The 15,056-nt window shown below is 48.1% G+C and overlaps 1 protein-coding gene across 3 annotated transcripts; it reads right to left on the reverse strand.

Annotated features, from left to right (window-relative positions):
• Positions 1–1,621: 1,621 nt before the first annotated feature.
• Positions 1,622–13,430, reverse strand: slc4a1a (solute carrier family 4 member 1a (Diego blood group)). 3 transcript variants are annotated; one of them, XM_086184364.1, is made up of 21 exons: positions 13,264–13,414; positions 11,810–11,879; positions 11,520–11,575; positions 9,342–9,448; positions 9,207–9,253; positions 8,955–9,120; positions 8,740–8,875; positions 8,005–8,074; positions 7,876–7,918; positions 7,600–7,784; positions 7,288–7,495; positions 6,680–6,883; positions 6,453–6,601; positions 5,672–5,866; positions 5,346–5,585; positions 4,751–4,840; positions 4,344–4,510; positions 4,021–4,262; positions 3,775–3,944; positions 2,526–2,699; positions 1,622–2,446 (listed from the first exon to the last, which is right to left on the reverse strand). In XM_086184364.1, the coding sequence occupies exons 2-21, from the start codon at positions 11,834–11,836 to the stop codon at positions 2,369–2,371; spliced, it is 2,754 nt and encodes a 917-aa protein (XP_086040490.1). In that variant the 5' UTR covers positions 11,837–11,879; positions 13,264–13,414; the 3' UTR covers positions 1,622–2,368. The 3 variants fall into 3 exon arrangements, with proteins under 3 accessions (XP_086040490.1, XP_086040489.1, XP_086040488.1); XM_086184363.1 differs by having other exon boundaries at positions 6,453–6,883; positions 13,284–13,430; XM_086184362.1 differs by having other exon boundaries at positions 6,453–6,883.
• Positions 13,431–15,056: the final 1,626 nt, after the last annotated feature.

Genomic DNA, 15,056 nt, shown 5'->3' on the forward strand with positions numbered 1-15,056 from the left:
ACAGCAGCCCGCGGTGACACACTTAGATCAGGCAGCGGCGGCCGGAGTTGTTGTGTTGCATTAATTTGATTTCACCAACTTTAATTTACAGTTAGAACACAAATGTGGTGCACGTGGACAACAATAGCGGCTCCCCGAGCAACAAGCCGCCGGCGAGTCAGTTGATCGGGGACTTTTCACACGCTTGGAACCGTCTTTTTTAGGAAAATGTCAGCGGCTGTTTGACAGCTTCATGTTGGCCCAGCGTGGGTTTTCTCTCCAACTCCACCTTGTGTGTTTGTGGGTGGGAACCCCGGCCGTCCAATCCCGTCAGTCCGATCCAGGGAAAACAAACCGCATTCAGGCACTCGGCCTGTGAAAGCGTGCTGCGTTCGCTTGCTGTCGGAAGTCTGTGTGTCTTTTGGACTGAAGGAGATTTGAGGTTGATTTTAAATGCAAAAGATCGATGCTGATATCCCAGAGACAGGCTTGAGGGTTCATGTCTTAACTGCACTTCTCCTCCATCCTGTGGACGATGGTCCAGAGTTTACGTGTCTGTTTGTGGTGTTCTTTGTTTTGGTAAATATCATACTCGCGAAGCCAGACCACGCCACCCTGAGCGTCAAACTGTTTTCTGTTGTGTGATAATAAATGTGACTGTTTAGAATAAAGAAAAAAAAAAAGCTTTTCAAACTTCTGAGTGAATTTGGATTGTAAAAGGTTTTCCTGTTTCCTGTGAGTGTCACTCATCTGTTTAATGGGGATTGCCGTTCCATTAAGTAAGAAAATCATTAAAGCTAAAAGGCAACTTGTACACTTCGCACTGTAAGGTGTTTGTATGACTTGACACTTCCAGGTTTGCATTAACTTCTTACACCTGTAAAGTTACGATAAAGAGGAATTATAGTTTGATTCATTCCTGTTGTCGCTGCTTCAGCTGCTTCAAGCCTCAAGTGACTTCAGTTTCTCAAATCATTGGGAAACGGCGGGTGAGGTCCGTTCGGGTCGAAGTGTCGTTTGTGGCCGCTGACATCCGCCGCCACTCTCGACAGTCCACAGATTGAAGGAAACACATTTACGGATTCCCGTCATTCTTACAGGTTTGTCAATGAAAACAAGACGAATGGTTAAAAAAAAGGATTGATAGCGTCGTATCACACTCGCTCCTGCTGTCGAATTACCTATTTTCTTCAGCTGTAGTGAACTCTTCAGTGTTTCAAAGTGTAATATTTACTGCCTAAAGTTGAAGTAAATGTCCTGATTGAAGTCGTTATAAAACAGTTCGACGCAGCCATTTATTTTTATTTTATTGTCATGGGCTCCAGCGCTGAGAAGCCAGGATTTACGTGGTTTCGCCTGAAGGCAGCACGTGTTTGAGTGGCAGGCCTTGCGGTGAAACTCAGGTGTTTTGCGGGAGAGAAAACGGATCCGTGAACTGGGCTCGGGGTGATGCTTTCACAAGGAAACCATTTGACGGCAGTGTTTATTTGATTTTTTCGAACTATGTGAAACTTCTAAGCAGGTCCGGTGCGCGAAGTCCATCCCGATGACAGAAGCAGCAGGACCGCTTCTGTCGGTTCAAGCGACAAGATCTCACCTGCTGACCGTCATCTTGAGGGCGATTAAACACACAGGACGCAGCTGAAAAGTCTCATTAAAATTAGATATAATGACGAATATCACTTTATACAGGTTGAAAACAGATTAACTGAACAGGGAAGACTAGTTTTATCACTACATGATATATATTAAAATAAGCAAGAACAAAGAAAGAAAGGCTATGACATAACAACCTCCTAAAAATGCATAATTTATATATGTGAGGATCTGAATATATCCAGTCTGCTCAACTCTTAAGTTTGATTCAATTTCACAATAAAAGAGACAGAAACAATTCATCAGCACCAGACCTCCCTTCTCAAAAATCACCAGCGGAAGAAAAGAAGTTTCTAGAGGGACTTCGCCACACGTTTTAGAGGACAAACGCCTCTCCTTCCACGGTCTAAATAGTTTTCTGGATTAAAACTCCGGAGGAAAATTAATTTATGAACACAAAACAGGAAGAAACAAAAAAAAAAATGACCCCGAACTGAAAAAAAATCCCATGAGAGGAGGAAGCAGGAAGTGTAACTGTGAGAGGTAAAGCATTCAGATGATGACGCGTTAGGGTGGTTCCCTCCTGGTCCGTGGTCTCGAACACGCAACCCTAGAAACGGCTGACACCGACATTCAAAGATGGAGAAAAGGTCTCAAATATGTCCTGAAAACACCTGAGGTGGATTTATCTTTTTTTCATGAATCAATAATCAGCGAAGGTGAACTGAGTTCGTCTGAGAGTTTTTTTTTTTTGTTTTTTGGTTTTTTGTGAGGGAAACCTCATTGGTGTTCTTCAGGGCAGCGGAGACTCGGAGTACACGTCCACGCCGGGCTCCTCGTCCAACGTCACCTTGGCATCATCTGCATCCAGCTGCGACAGAAACACACGCCATCAAATACGGGAAGAAAAAACAAAACGGTCAAACCGACTTTGAACGCAACCCACGTACACATTTCATCTCCAGGACTGAGAAAAGCCTCCCGGTCATGAGGATGCGCAGCGGGACGGTGAGGATGAGGACGAAAGGCAGCGCCAGGGAGGCCGGGCTGATCTTCACCATCCACAGAACCGCCAGACACACCAGCTGGATGAGGGTGTAGAGATGCATCCGTAGCGTCTTCACCTGCACGCGCGCGCACACACACACGCACGCACGCACGCACGCACACACACACACACACACACACACGTGGGAATAGAAAAGTACCGAGATCAGAACCCGTGTTTTTACTCAAGTACTGTGAAATGTCGAGGTACCTCGGTATTCATGTATCAGGGGACTTTGTACTCCACCACATTTCAAAGGAAATCATCCACTTTTTACTCCACTAACTTCCACCTGTTAACCATCAGTTACTTTGAAGAGAGAGCACAACAAGGTGATGTACTTCTACTACCTCAAGAGGACAAAATCAAGCACTGGAATACACAAATATCATGTAGAATGTGTACTTTTTTTAAACTTTGGGAGAATTTTGAATGGAGATTTGTACTTTTACCATAGAAGTATATTATTTGAGTATTTATGCTTTTACATACGTATTTTTTAATCAAATTCATATAAATATATTTAAATTGATTTAATGTTGATTTTTTGTGATTTTATGCTCAATAAGTTCAAATTGATAACTCTTTGGGATAAAGAACAGGCCAACAGGCTCTTCAAAACGAGCTTGTGACTCAAAATTAGATTTAAATCTGGACATTTTAAACCCATCAGTGCACGTGAACGCAACATTATCACACTTCAACAATCTCCAGGGATCACGAGGGTCACAAACCTCACGTGCCCATGTTTGCATTAATTCTGAGGAAAGTTCTAGAGATATTGCGTCTATGTAAGTCATGTCAGCGACCGCCGAAACCGTTTTGGTTCAGCGTTTTAGGCCCAGCATTAAACGACTGGAGATTTCTGATGTTATCGTCTCCTTCTCGATGCAGCACAACTTCCTGTTTATGCCAGGTTTCAGAGCAGTGAAGAAGAAGTGATTTCCTGTGTGTAATATTTGAGTCAGTGACAACAGAGCTAACTGGCTAGTAGAAGGACGCCGTCTCCAGGCTGTGAAGCGAGTTGTGTCGGGCCGGTGCGTCGACTCGAGTTCTCACAATCTGTCACTTTTAGCCAGAAACAGAACGTTTCCCAACGTCTGTATCGGAACAACTTTGATTATATCACTGTATTTGAGGAGGGGGCGAACCCTGGTGGCGTAGGCATCGGAGGGGTGGTATTTCTTGGGAGTGATCAGCAGAAGCATCCGGTCCCACATCTGGATTCCACTCAGAGACGTGATACCCATGTAGAGGAAGATGCCAAACAAGGCCGTCATGGGAATCATCTTCAGTATCGGTTCCATGTAAATAGAGACACCTGGAGGGGAAACGAAAGGTGAGTCAAAGTCGTTTTGAGCCGCCGGCGTCAACGTCAGTGGCGTAGCGGCACCTACCGACGAGGATGGCAACGAGAATGCCGCTGATCCTCTGCTCAAGCACCTTCTCAATCTCTGGTTTTGGGCCCTTGGACATGACAGTGAGGGCGTTGGCGTGGGTGACGGATCGCACGGTGGCCGCGCTCAGCCAGGGCATCCCGAAAATAGAGGCGATGCCTCCCATGGTGACGAGGAGGAGCAGATCAAAATGGAAACCAGATCCTTTCACCATCTTCCTCTCAGGTTTGCTGACAATCAGCCTGGAGTGCCGCAGTGAGGAGGTGGTTAGTGAGGCAGAAGACAAACTGAAAGACTCATTCCTGGCGCGGCGCGTCACGTACGTGGTAATCTGAGACTCCAGGAAGATGAGGATGAAAACAAGCAGAGCTGGGACGCAGCATGCGGCCATCATCCAGATGGGGAAGTCCTTTTTTTCTCCCATGGGGTTGATGATCCAGCCTCGGAGCAAAGGGCTGGTCACCTGGATACCTTTTGGCACGACCAGTTTCTACAAGAAGACATGATTTTATTCACCGATTTAAGAGGAAGCATCAAAAGGTGGCGAGGTGCAAAAATGTTCTTGGTTCTTCCTTCCTGTGGGAATAATGAGATGACACTAAAAACTATCTTCAGCGGTGGTCTTCCTCTGAGTCCTCCCCCACCCTACAGGCTGGTCCTTCAGTGAAGGCTGTTCGTCACACATACAGAACAGTACCAGTCGGTTCTCAGCTGCCCACACGACTCTTACCTGAGTGTAAGCGTCCTCAATGCTGATGTCCACCGCAATCATGATGAAGATAGCGATGGGGACTCCGAAATCTCCAATCAAGCGTCGGAGCTAGAAAGACGGTGATTTGAGTGTGAGGGGTTCACAACATGGTTACTAAGTTAAAGCAGTACCCACGCGTGGGTTTTGCCTTTCAAGTATTGCTAATTCACACTGTTAATGTCTTGTTTTGTGACTCCAGGCTGCGGAAAGAGCCAGCCACGTGTATGTAGCGTCACGCTGATGGAGACTGACGGCTAACAAAAGCAAAACTGCCTGAAAAATGCGATCTACGAACAAACAAGCGAAGAAAAAAAACAAAACAAGCCAGCTGCACTTCAGAGTTTGTAAATGCGCAGTTTTTGTTTTTGCCAGTCTCCATCAGCTCCAAGCTAAATACACGTGGCTGGCTCTTTCCGCATTCTGGAGCCACATAAAAGTCATGCAGGACATTAAAAGAATGTCTCTCTATGAGAACTTAAAATGTAGAATCCACGTCCAACGTTTTGAGGGGGGGCGGCGCCCTGTGGAGAGTCAGTTGTCTCAACTTTGTCCAGATGTTGAAAGCTGCTCTTACCGGGCCAGGCAGGAAGTGACCGGTCTTGAATTGACGGAGAAAATAGGCAATGAAGAAGCAACCAAACATCAGGCACATGGAGAGCAGGGCGGTGTTGGGGTAGGCTCTCTCGATCTCCTGCCTCTTAATGGTTTTGTTGCTTTCGTCATTCTCCACCTCGTGGAAGACCGGGTGGAATGGGTCATCCAGGGAGCTGTTCAGATGGTCGTAGTTCAGAATCAGAGGGTGGGTTTTGAAGATCTGAGCAGAAGAAGGTGAGATATTTCAGTGCCAGCAGCGGTGCAGGATATGAGACAGTAACTGGTGTGGCACAAAGCCAGGAGAACCTTGATGAGCTTGTTAAAGGTCTCGTAGATGAAGATGAGAGAGATGAGGATGGAGAAGATTTCCTGGGTGAAGCGGGAGATGAAGCGGACCAGGAAGCTGCCCTCCACGGCCACGATGATGAAAACGATGACGATCAGCCACATGCCCACCCAGATACGGCCCACAATGTACTCAATGTCCTGGGATTTGCAGAACTAGCGTGGAGTCAACAGAAAGCAAAATATGTGTGAGCGCAGGAAAGAACAGTTTCAGAAAAACTAGAGACGTTTTGCATTCAGCTGAGAAAAAGGAATTTTAATGTTTTGCTGAATTGATGAGATCAATTTTCATGAAATAAACTGTAAACTGACAGAGCAGTCTTTTTAACAAAATGCGTCAAGTTATCTTTTTGTAATTCAAACTGAATGTAGAGCAACCGAAGGGTCACTGGTTCGATCCCCACTTCCCCCGTGGACCATGTTGAAGTGCCCCTGAGCGAGATACTGAACCCCTGATTGGTCCTGATGAGTAGGACGGCCTCTGTGTGTGTGTGTGTGTGTGTGTGTGTGTGTCTGTGTGTGTGTGTTGACATTACAAAATGCTTTGATTACTACCAAGGTAGAAAAAGTATCTGTACAACTCGCGTACATTTACTATTTAATGTCATTCTATCAAAAAAAGAAAATAGAAGAGATTTGTTTCATGAAATCTGACACCGTTAAAACAGAAAAAACAAACATATGATTTAGTTTTTCTGGGGTGAAAACAATGAACAAATCAATGGCTGCCACTTGTACGTACGGCGTAAAAAGCCTCCTCAAACACCAGCAGGGGTCCGGAGAAGCCAATGACCAGGACGGGCTGAGCAGCAATCAGACAGAAGATGATCCCCTGGATGCTGGTGGAGACCATCAGCTCGGACACACCCATCATTTTTTCTGTTTTGTCAGCTGGGGTCAGAAAAGGGACACGGTTAAAAACGCGTCGCATCCGAACGCTGTGTTTCATACTCAGGGACATTCTGTTACCTAACAGTCCTCCAAAAGTGATGGCAGGTGAGAGGGCAGCGAAGTAGATGAAGATGACAGCGGCGAGGACCTGGGCATTGACAGCATCGGTGTAGTCGCTGACGTAGTGGCGATAACGGCGCTTTATATCGTTCACCATGCCACCGAAGGGAACGCCAGTACGGGCCAGAGGGTCCTCCTGCGGCGGCTCTGGAGGTTTGTCAACTGCACAAGCAAACAAACCGAAGTGACGTTAAGAAACTGTCTTATTGCCGCGCTCGTCAAATATGGAAATGTACTGAACGGACGTTTGGGACTGAGAAGTGAAGCCAATGGGGAGACGTGCATTCTTTCTAATGGCCAGCAGGGGGCGGATCCACAGCCTAGCTGAGAGGGATCGTAATGCTCTCAGTGGCGTTTATCCGTCAGCAGGATTTCGCAAAAACTGCGAGGCAGACTTTGACCAAACCCGTTGGAACCGTGCAGTTTTGGCCGGGGAGGAGTTCCTTTTGGGGAAGACTAGTCACTGAGACCAGACCCATCTCACATTTGCTCAGAAAGACTTTAATAACTTGGTGATATGTGACTGAGGAGACTGTGACTGGTGACTTTGAGGTTTTCATGCTGACCTTTGACCCTGTCGCCAAAGGCCAGACGGGTGTCGGAGGGGCGAAGTCGGTCCTGCAGCATCTTCTTCTGGAACGTGATGATTGGCTGCAGCATTCCTTGATCTTGGATCTCAGTGGGAGGAATCACAATGCTGCAGTCCATGAAGTCAGCGATGGCGTTGGTCAGATCCTTGTCAGTCTGGGCCAAGTAGGCCTCCAGACAGAAGACCTACAAGAGCAACCGTAGAGGTCTTTACCTCTCAGGGGGTGTTACATTTCTAGGATTGTTTCAGCTCTTTGCTAGCATGCTGCTGAAGCGTCTTTTTCCCTCACCCAGTCGGCCATGAGAGCACCCATGGCGCGCCCACTTTGACTGTAGTCGATCCCACTCTGGCTGGGCCCCACCATAACGAAGACGAAGCGGACGGGGACAGGACGCTCCAGGGCAGACTCCATCACCACAGAGTCCCTCAGTCGGACAAAAGCCACCACGGGCTTCTGCAGGAGGTCCAGGACCCCTATTGGAAACACCCTCTTTAGTGACACCTGGTCATTCACACTACACAACCTGCGTGGGACATGTGACTGCTCTAAATGGCACAGATGTACCTGAGAGGACAACTGATGCCTCCATGTTGTCAGAGCTGTCTCTCTGCAAAAGAAACACAGTGTAAAATGTGACACGTGAAACCCAAATGGTAAAATGTAAAGAAACAGAAGAAACAAACTGCATTTCACCTTAGTGGTGACGGAGAAGGTCTGCATCTCGATGGCTCCAGAGGGCGCAACCTCAGGTCCCCCTGTCTGACTGGCGGGACAAATAACAACAGCTCTTTAAAGCTACGGCACTTTGTCTCCATCTTCTGGCAGTAAGAGTTACGACAGCATTCTCAGCATGTGAGATGTCACAGTTTCAGCTGTGAAAATGCTCTGATGTGTCATATATATTTGAGTTCACTGGGTAGTCTTGCCATCGGGGGCTATTTCAGTGAATATTCTCCACTCACTGCCCCCTCACCAGGTGAAATAACGACGCACGCCAGCAGCAAGCTACAGGCTAAATGGCGAATTCTTTCTTGTAAAATAACGCGGGTCTATGGGGATGTTTCAGTCAGTAGTTGCAGTTTCTGAATCACATATGATTTGTCCCTGCGTAGTGGGCTTGGCCCCGCCCACGGTGGTTATGGGCTGCCTACGGAAATACCTGCAAGTGTTTTTAATTCTACCGTAGCAGAATGATAACTGGTGAAGCCATGTTCCTGTTGTCACACAAACCAGCAGACAGAATCGGATCCACTTGGTCTGATTAGAGTTGGAGCGTCTCGGAGAGCAGCATCCACATTCAAGGAAGCAGAACGCTTCACATCGCTCATTTAACGAGGGCTTGAATGTTATGGAGGTTTATTTATAGTAAAAATCTGTCCGTCATAATTATCTTGAATGACATGGAGAGCGGTGGGTCCTGTGGGTTACCTGCGTCTCATGAGGAGAGCCCTCAGCAGAGGATCCCGATCGCTGGTGCTTATCTCACCCTTGTCCAGGAGCTCATCCACCACCTTCTCAGCCACAGTGGACAGACTTCCGGCATTCAGGTCCAGGATGACGGCACCTGAGTTCAGCCACAGGTTTTAATGTTGCTCTTCCTTCTAACCGGATCGTCAAACTAACTCAAGTGTGATGTATCGCACCTGTGCTCATGGCCTTGCGGAGCTGGATCAAGCTCTTGAAGGTAAGATAGGACACATGAGAAGGGCCCCATTTTCCTGTCTGGGGGTTGAAATTCTCCTCGTAGCCCACCCAGCGGCCGGTCTCCTGCCAGGCGGTGCCCACAAACTCATTCAGCTCCACATAAGCCTGCAGTAACGTGGCATGATTAGTTCACTCACACACCAGCTGAGGGTACTGATAACATGTGCTTCCTGTTTTGAGTGCTGACTGACTTGAGCGTCCCCTCTGGTGGTGGCGTTGGTGTTCAGGTTCCTGAAGGCTGAAAAAAAACAAAAAAAGAAGACGATTCGTGCAAAGATAAATTCAAAATGTCACTAAAAGCTGCCTGGAGTGCGAGGGCAGCGCACCTCCTGAGTCCCTGGGGATGACGATGGTCTCCAGGGGTGGGTCGCTGCCCTCCTCATCCTGAATCCTCTTCTCCAGGTCATAGAGGTCACTGTGGCCTGGGGGAGTCCTGAATGGTGGAGAAACAGAAACTCTAATAGGTGTTAAAGATGAACAAACAATGAGAGGATGACAGTCAGCCCCGATTGGCAGGAGACATTTTGGATATTTTTGCAGACCCTCATTCTTATAACCTGCTCTGTTCATGCTGAGATGAGACCTCCGCATAGGAAATGCACCTTTTGGAGCCTCAGGTTGGGCAACTCAGAACTTTTCCAAACTCTTTTAGTCTGGTGACCACTCTGACCACTCTGACCACTCTGACCAGTCTGACCACTCTGACCACTCTGACCAGTCTGACCAGTCTGACCACTCTGACCACTCTGACCAGTCTGATCAGTCTGACCACTCTGACCACTCTGATCAGTCTGACCACTCTGACCACTCTGACCAGTCTGACCACTCTGACCAGTCTGACCAGCGTGACTTCTGTCAGTCAAAGTCGAGGCGAGACACAAGCAGCAGAGCTGCATTTCTTCTTTACTGTCAGACGATTATAATCAATTATAATAATTAAAAGAGCACCTTTATCAGGTGTAATTTGGCCGTTGCCCCATAAGATTCCATGACAGCTGCTGCGGGGCTGGGGGCAGATCTGTTCCTGCTCCCCACTGGGGTGATATCATAAATGTTTATTCCCGTCACTCAGTTAGACTGAAAAAGTTGGGAAACTAAGAGTCCAGGTTGAGAAGAACTGAAGTTTCCCTTTAACGTTCTTCCTGATTGTTGTTATGGAGTGGAGAACGTCTGCAGCGAACACGTCGCCTCAGCCGCCCTGGTCCTCCACCCGTCTTTGCTGTAAACCCATAAAGTTCACATGAATCCACCACTAAATGACTGTTAGACACTTCAGCCGAGTGTCACAAACATGAGCAGGCAAACAGCTTCAGAGTCCTCGCAGTTGTGAAATTTTACAACTGTTGTTCTCTTTCTGGCCAGACGAGGGCAGCATTACTCAACATATCTCTCATCACTGTTGCTTGGCACGAGACCAATTAAAAAACTAAGATCTGAGTCGACGTATTCTTCTTGAATCTGATGACCTTTTTGAAATCTATCACCAAAACCCCACAGCATCACCCCCCTTTTAAACAGGCTCGAGTCCTCGAATTAAATAAGAACGATGAAAACACTCGGGTTCGAGGAAACGTTTCAAGAGCTTTTCCAAAATTCTACCAGTCTAATGTTAGTGGTTAGCACGTCAACTCGAACAGATGAATAGAAATAAGAATTTATTATTGGAATATTTTTCTTATTTGAATTTCATACTTTTTGAAAATATAATTTCCATCACCTATTTGACCCAAATTTCACTCCACTGAAAAAAGAAAGAGTGCGCCCAAATTGTGAACATTTTGCAGCCCACTAGAGGGCGCTAACTGCCCACCTATGGGTCCTGGTTTAGAGGACATGACCCCAGACTCGGACCCGCTGACCCCCAGATGCAGGGCCAGGGCCTGAATGCTGCCCTGCACCACAGGGACTGTTCTCCCCTGCTGACGGCTGCCAGCGCTGAATTTGTCAAACGCAAACTTAAAACACACAGTTGACTTTTATTCCAAGTCGAAAATTAAAGACAACCCCCCGATTTAAAGTTATTTATCATGCTACTACATCATTGTAGTAGTTTGATGGTCAGTATCTTATCTTAAAACTGCGTTTGCTTTATTTTTCCACACGGGGGCAGTGTAGCAGGTTGCTGCAACATCCCACAACTGACGTGATCAACATTCACTTCAACTCATTTAGAAAGATTTAGTATTTCAGAAAACACTTTGCTATTTCTTATTTACCTGCAACCCACCGCCTCCGCCCTTTTATTGTAGACTAGAAGAGAAGAGTGAAGCTCAGTAAAACTGAGGCCTGAAAACCAGGACAACAAAACCCTGACAAAACGTCATACGACCTGATTGGTGAAACATTTCAGGTGCATGAACTCATTAGAACAGCCTGACAGACTCAGTTCAGGGCGAGAATCTCCCTGTGGCCTGAAACTCATCAGGAACAAGATGAGGAAACTTTTCAGGGAAATCTGAGTACTAAAGGCAGAAGAAGAGGGGAAGGACACGGGAGGGACTCACAGTCTCAGCGGGGACGGGAAGGCGGAGTCACTGTCTTCATGGGACACGTCACTGCCCTGGACAAGAGGACAGATGAAGACGAGCTCAGAATTCATTTCTTGGTTCCTTCTCTCAAGAACCAGACACACACACACACACACACACACACACACACACACACACACACACACACACACACACACACGCACACGCACACACACATGCAGACGTTTGACAGTCGTAGTTCGGAGAGTTCAGTTGTCCAGCAATGTGTTTTAACATCAGAGAGAAGATGAGGGAGCGAAACCAACCTCCTCAAAAGTGAAGTGGTTTTCCATTGATGTTTTCTGCCTTTACCTCTCAGCTGCGGTTGTGCATTCCCTGAGAAGGAAAACAGGAGGCGGGAACATAAATGACAGCAGAGGAGACACCAGGCGCGCCTCCATGAATCGAGCGTGACCCACAGCTCAATGTGGACTGCAGTCACTGGACCTCGTTTGGGAGGAAATGTTCCCACACGCAAATAACAATGATCATTTTAGCGGATGAGATGCTTGTGACGTCTGCGACAACTTCGCATCCAACAAAGGCAGAGAGTAACTCAATAAGTGATAAAATGCCAACAAGCAGGAGGGAATCGAAGCATCAAAAGCAAAAAAGCCGAAAATACAAGACGCAGCAACAACAACATGAACGTGCCAATCCACCTTCAGCTACATGACCCAGAAATGCGTGATCGAGCCGTTAAAGTAGTCATGAGCCTGATGAACTATCACTCTTATCAGGCCACTAGAAGTCGTTTTGTAAGAATGTTTTATGAGAATATTTGCAAGCCAGTTGGAGGAAGAACCCCAGGAGGGCCGAGCGCTGCTGATTTGTAATTAGTGCACAGGTCATGAATGAGGCTGGAATCCCTCTGACGCGTCGGGGGTCTAGACCACGAGTGGGCCAACGGCCTCGAGCTTTGTTGAGCTGTCTTTGGTAAAGATATCGCCACCGGAGCGTCTGCAGAGCCGCGGCCGCCCACAGATAATCAAACAGCCGTTGAAAGCCACATTGTAGCTGAAATCGGGCCGTGGGGAGCGTTATCTCAGGTCCGCACCCTTCTCCTCCGTATCTGAGAGAGCTGCTGCCACTGCCAGCCACATCACCACCACACTGTTACACGCTGGAACAAACGCTCAAAACTCACCTCAGTGCTTCTCTATGCACATTTTTAAATGTAAATCTCATAAAAAAAAACTGGGCAAAAAACCCAAAGCTGACACCAAACATTTTCCAGCCTCAACAGCGGTGATGAGACATCGGTAGGAAGTGGAACCATCGCTCTTCACACTTCCCACTCGCTCCAAATGACTTGGAACCTTTTAGATTAGAACCAAACAAATCAGAGAGTTCCTGATCTGGGATCAGCTCAACAAACGTGTTTTTCAGCCTGTAAAAAGAATAAAATTTATGATCCAAGTAAAAGAAACGCAAAGATGAAGTGTTCTACGAATGCACTTTCACTGGCTTGACGTTCCTCTCAGTGATGGGAATCAAACTTCAGGAGTGACGATTATTTACAGAAAATGCAGCGAAGTCATAAGAAGCTCTTGTTTTTTGCTGTAAATGTTGGTTTGCGTGTCCTAGAAAACGATGCTCTTACCCTACCAACAGGTCAAAAGGTTCAAACATGCTGCTCCGCCTGTGACATGCACCCAATCCATCATCTAGAACCATCAAAACGCTTGCGACCCCTGTCCAGAGGAGGCCACACCCCTACCTGCACACAGGTACTCCCACCTGGTCTCGGAACGGGACGATCACTGCGTTGTCCGTCAAGACGAGCCCGGTGATAAAGTGGATTAACCGAGATGGGACAGAGCGAGACGAGCGGGAACACCCACATGAAATGACGTTGACCTGAGAAAGTACTGCACCCCAAGAACCTCTGAGGTTGCCCAGCAACTTGGGGGGGGGGGGGGGGGGTTGGGGGAGATAAGGCCCATGTGACAGACAAACAGCCCTATCACTCAGGCACACCTTGAGACGGGGATACCCCAGCCCAAGTTTGGCTGCTCCGCCCTCTCAGTGGGTCTGAGCCGGGATGGGGTCCTGAAGATAGACCTGCAAGAAGTCCTCAAGTGTGAGGCACACGAGGGGGGGGGGGGGGTATCGGGGGGGTACTGTATCAGGAGGAGAGCGTGCGTTTACGTCATCTTGTTTATGTACATGGGATTCCCCTGTGGTGGGGGGCCTTTGACCTTGATTATCTTGAAGAAGGTGAGATGACAAACGCATTATTCAACAAATGTGTGTCCCGGCTCTGACGCGGTTGGTGTCTGGCGTTGGAGGTGGCACTGCTCCAGGGTCAGCGGGAGATGCTGGAGGCCCGAATTGGGACGCGGCACGGACGGCGAGGAGGATCCAGAGGTCGATCCAGGTGATCGACCCACAGTCCGAGAGTAGAGTTTCTCACCGCGAAAACTCCTTCCAAACCCACAGAGTCGCGCACGTCGTTAGAATGCAGTGAATCCAGAAACGATCGACTGTCCTTCGGTCCCTGCAGCCTCACTGCCGAGCCTCATTATAACAGAACGCCGGGGATTTTCCCGTCATTCCCACATGCTAACGGTGCTGTCAGCTTTCCTCCTGACATAAAACCACAGACACTCACGCGTCTCTCAATTATAACCACGGATGTCAATAAAGTAGCCGTCACTTCGTCAATAATCCCCTGCTTGAGTCACAAGCTTGAATGCTTTTACTGTCACGATGGAAGTATGAATTCAGACTGTCGATCCTCTTAAGGGGGCGGCCCGGTGGAGCAGTGGTCGGCGCTGTCGCCTCACAGCAAGAAGGCTCCGGGTTCAAGTCCCGGCTGCAGCACGGGGTCTTTCTGGGTGAGTCTCCATGTTCTCCCTGTTCCTGCTGGGTTCTCTCTGGTACTCCAGCTTCCTCCACAGTCCAAAGACATCAAGAGGGACCAGGTTAATCCAGACTCTAGATTGACCGTAGGCGTGGCTGGGAGAGCCAATGGTTGTCTGTCTCTATGTGTTGGTCCTGCCATGGACTGGTGACCTGTCCAGGGGGACGGCTGCTGGGATAGGCTCCACCCCACCCCCATGACCCTCAACATGAATAAGCGGAATGGAAAATGGATGGATTGATGGATCCTCTTGATTTCCCCGTGAGAGCGCCGGGCGGTCACGCAGCGGACATCCACGTCTTGTTCTAGTTCTGGACCTGATGTTCATTCAGAGTGTGACATCAAACACAATGGCCTCCACTCCACGGCTGATTTCTGTGTTTCCAGTCAGGCCACATGAGTTGGCGTCAGGCTGCTCGGTGTCTGCTTGTTGAATTCCTGTTTGTTAGCTACTTGGAGGTCATGTGCTCCTTGGCTAACACGAGGGGAGCCTGCACGCTCACGCCGGCTTTGCCTCCACGTTAGTGTCTTGGTCCACCACAGATCTTGATCTGGTGTGCATACTCGATTCTCTACGCCTGATTTGGATCTTTACTTTATCTCGCCACGGTTTACCACAGCGCGCGCTGGACTGTCCGCCTTGATCG

This window comes from Aulostomus chinensis, chromosome 18, assembly GCF_037954235.1.
Source record: "Aulostomus chinensis isolate RoL2024-O1b breed Wild chromosome 18, RoL_Achi_v1.0, whole genome shotgun sequence".
Lineage (NCBI taxonomy): Eukaryota > Metazoa > Chordata > Actinopteri > Syngnathiformes > Aulostomidae > Aulostomus > Aulostomus chinensis.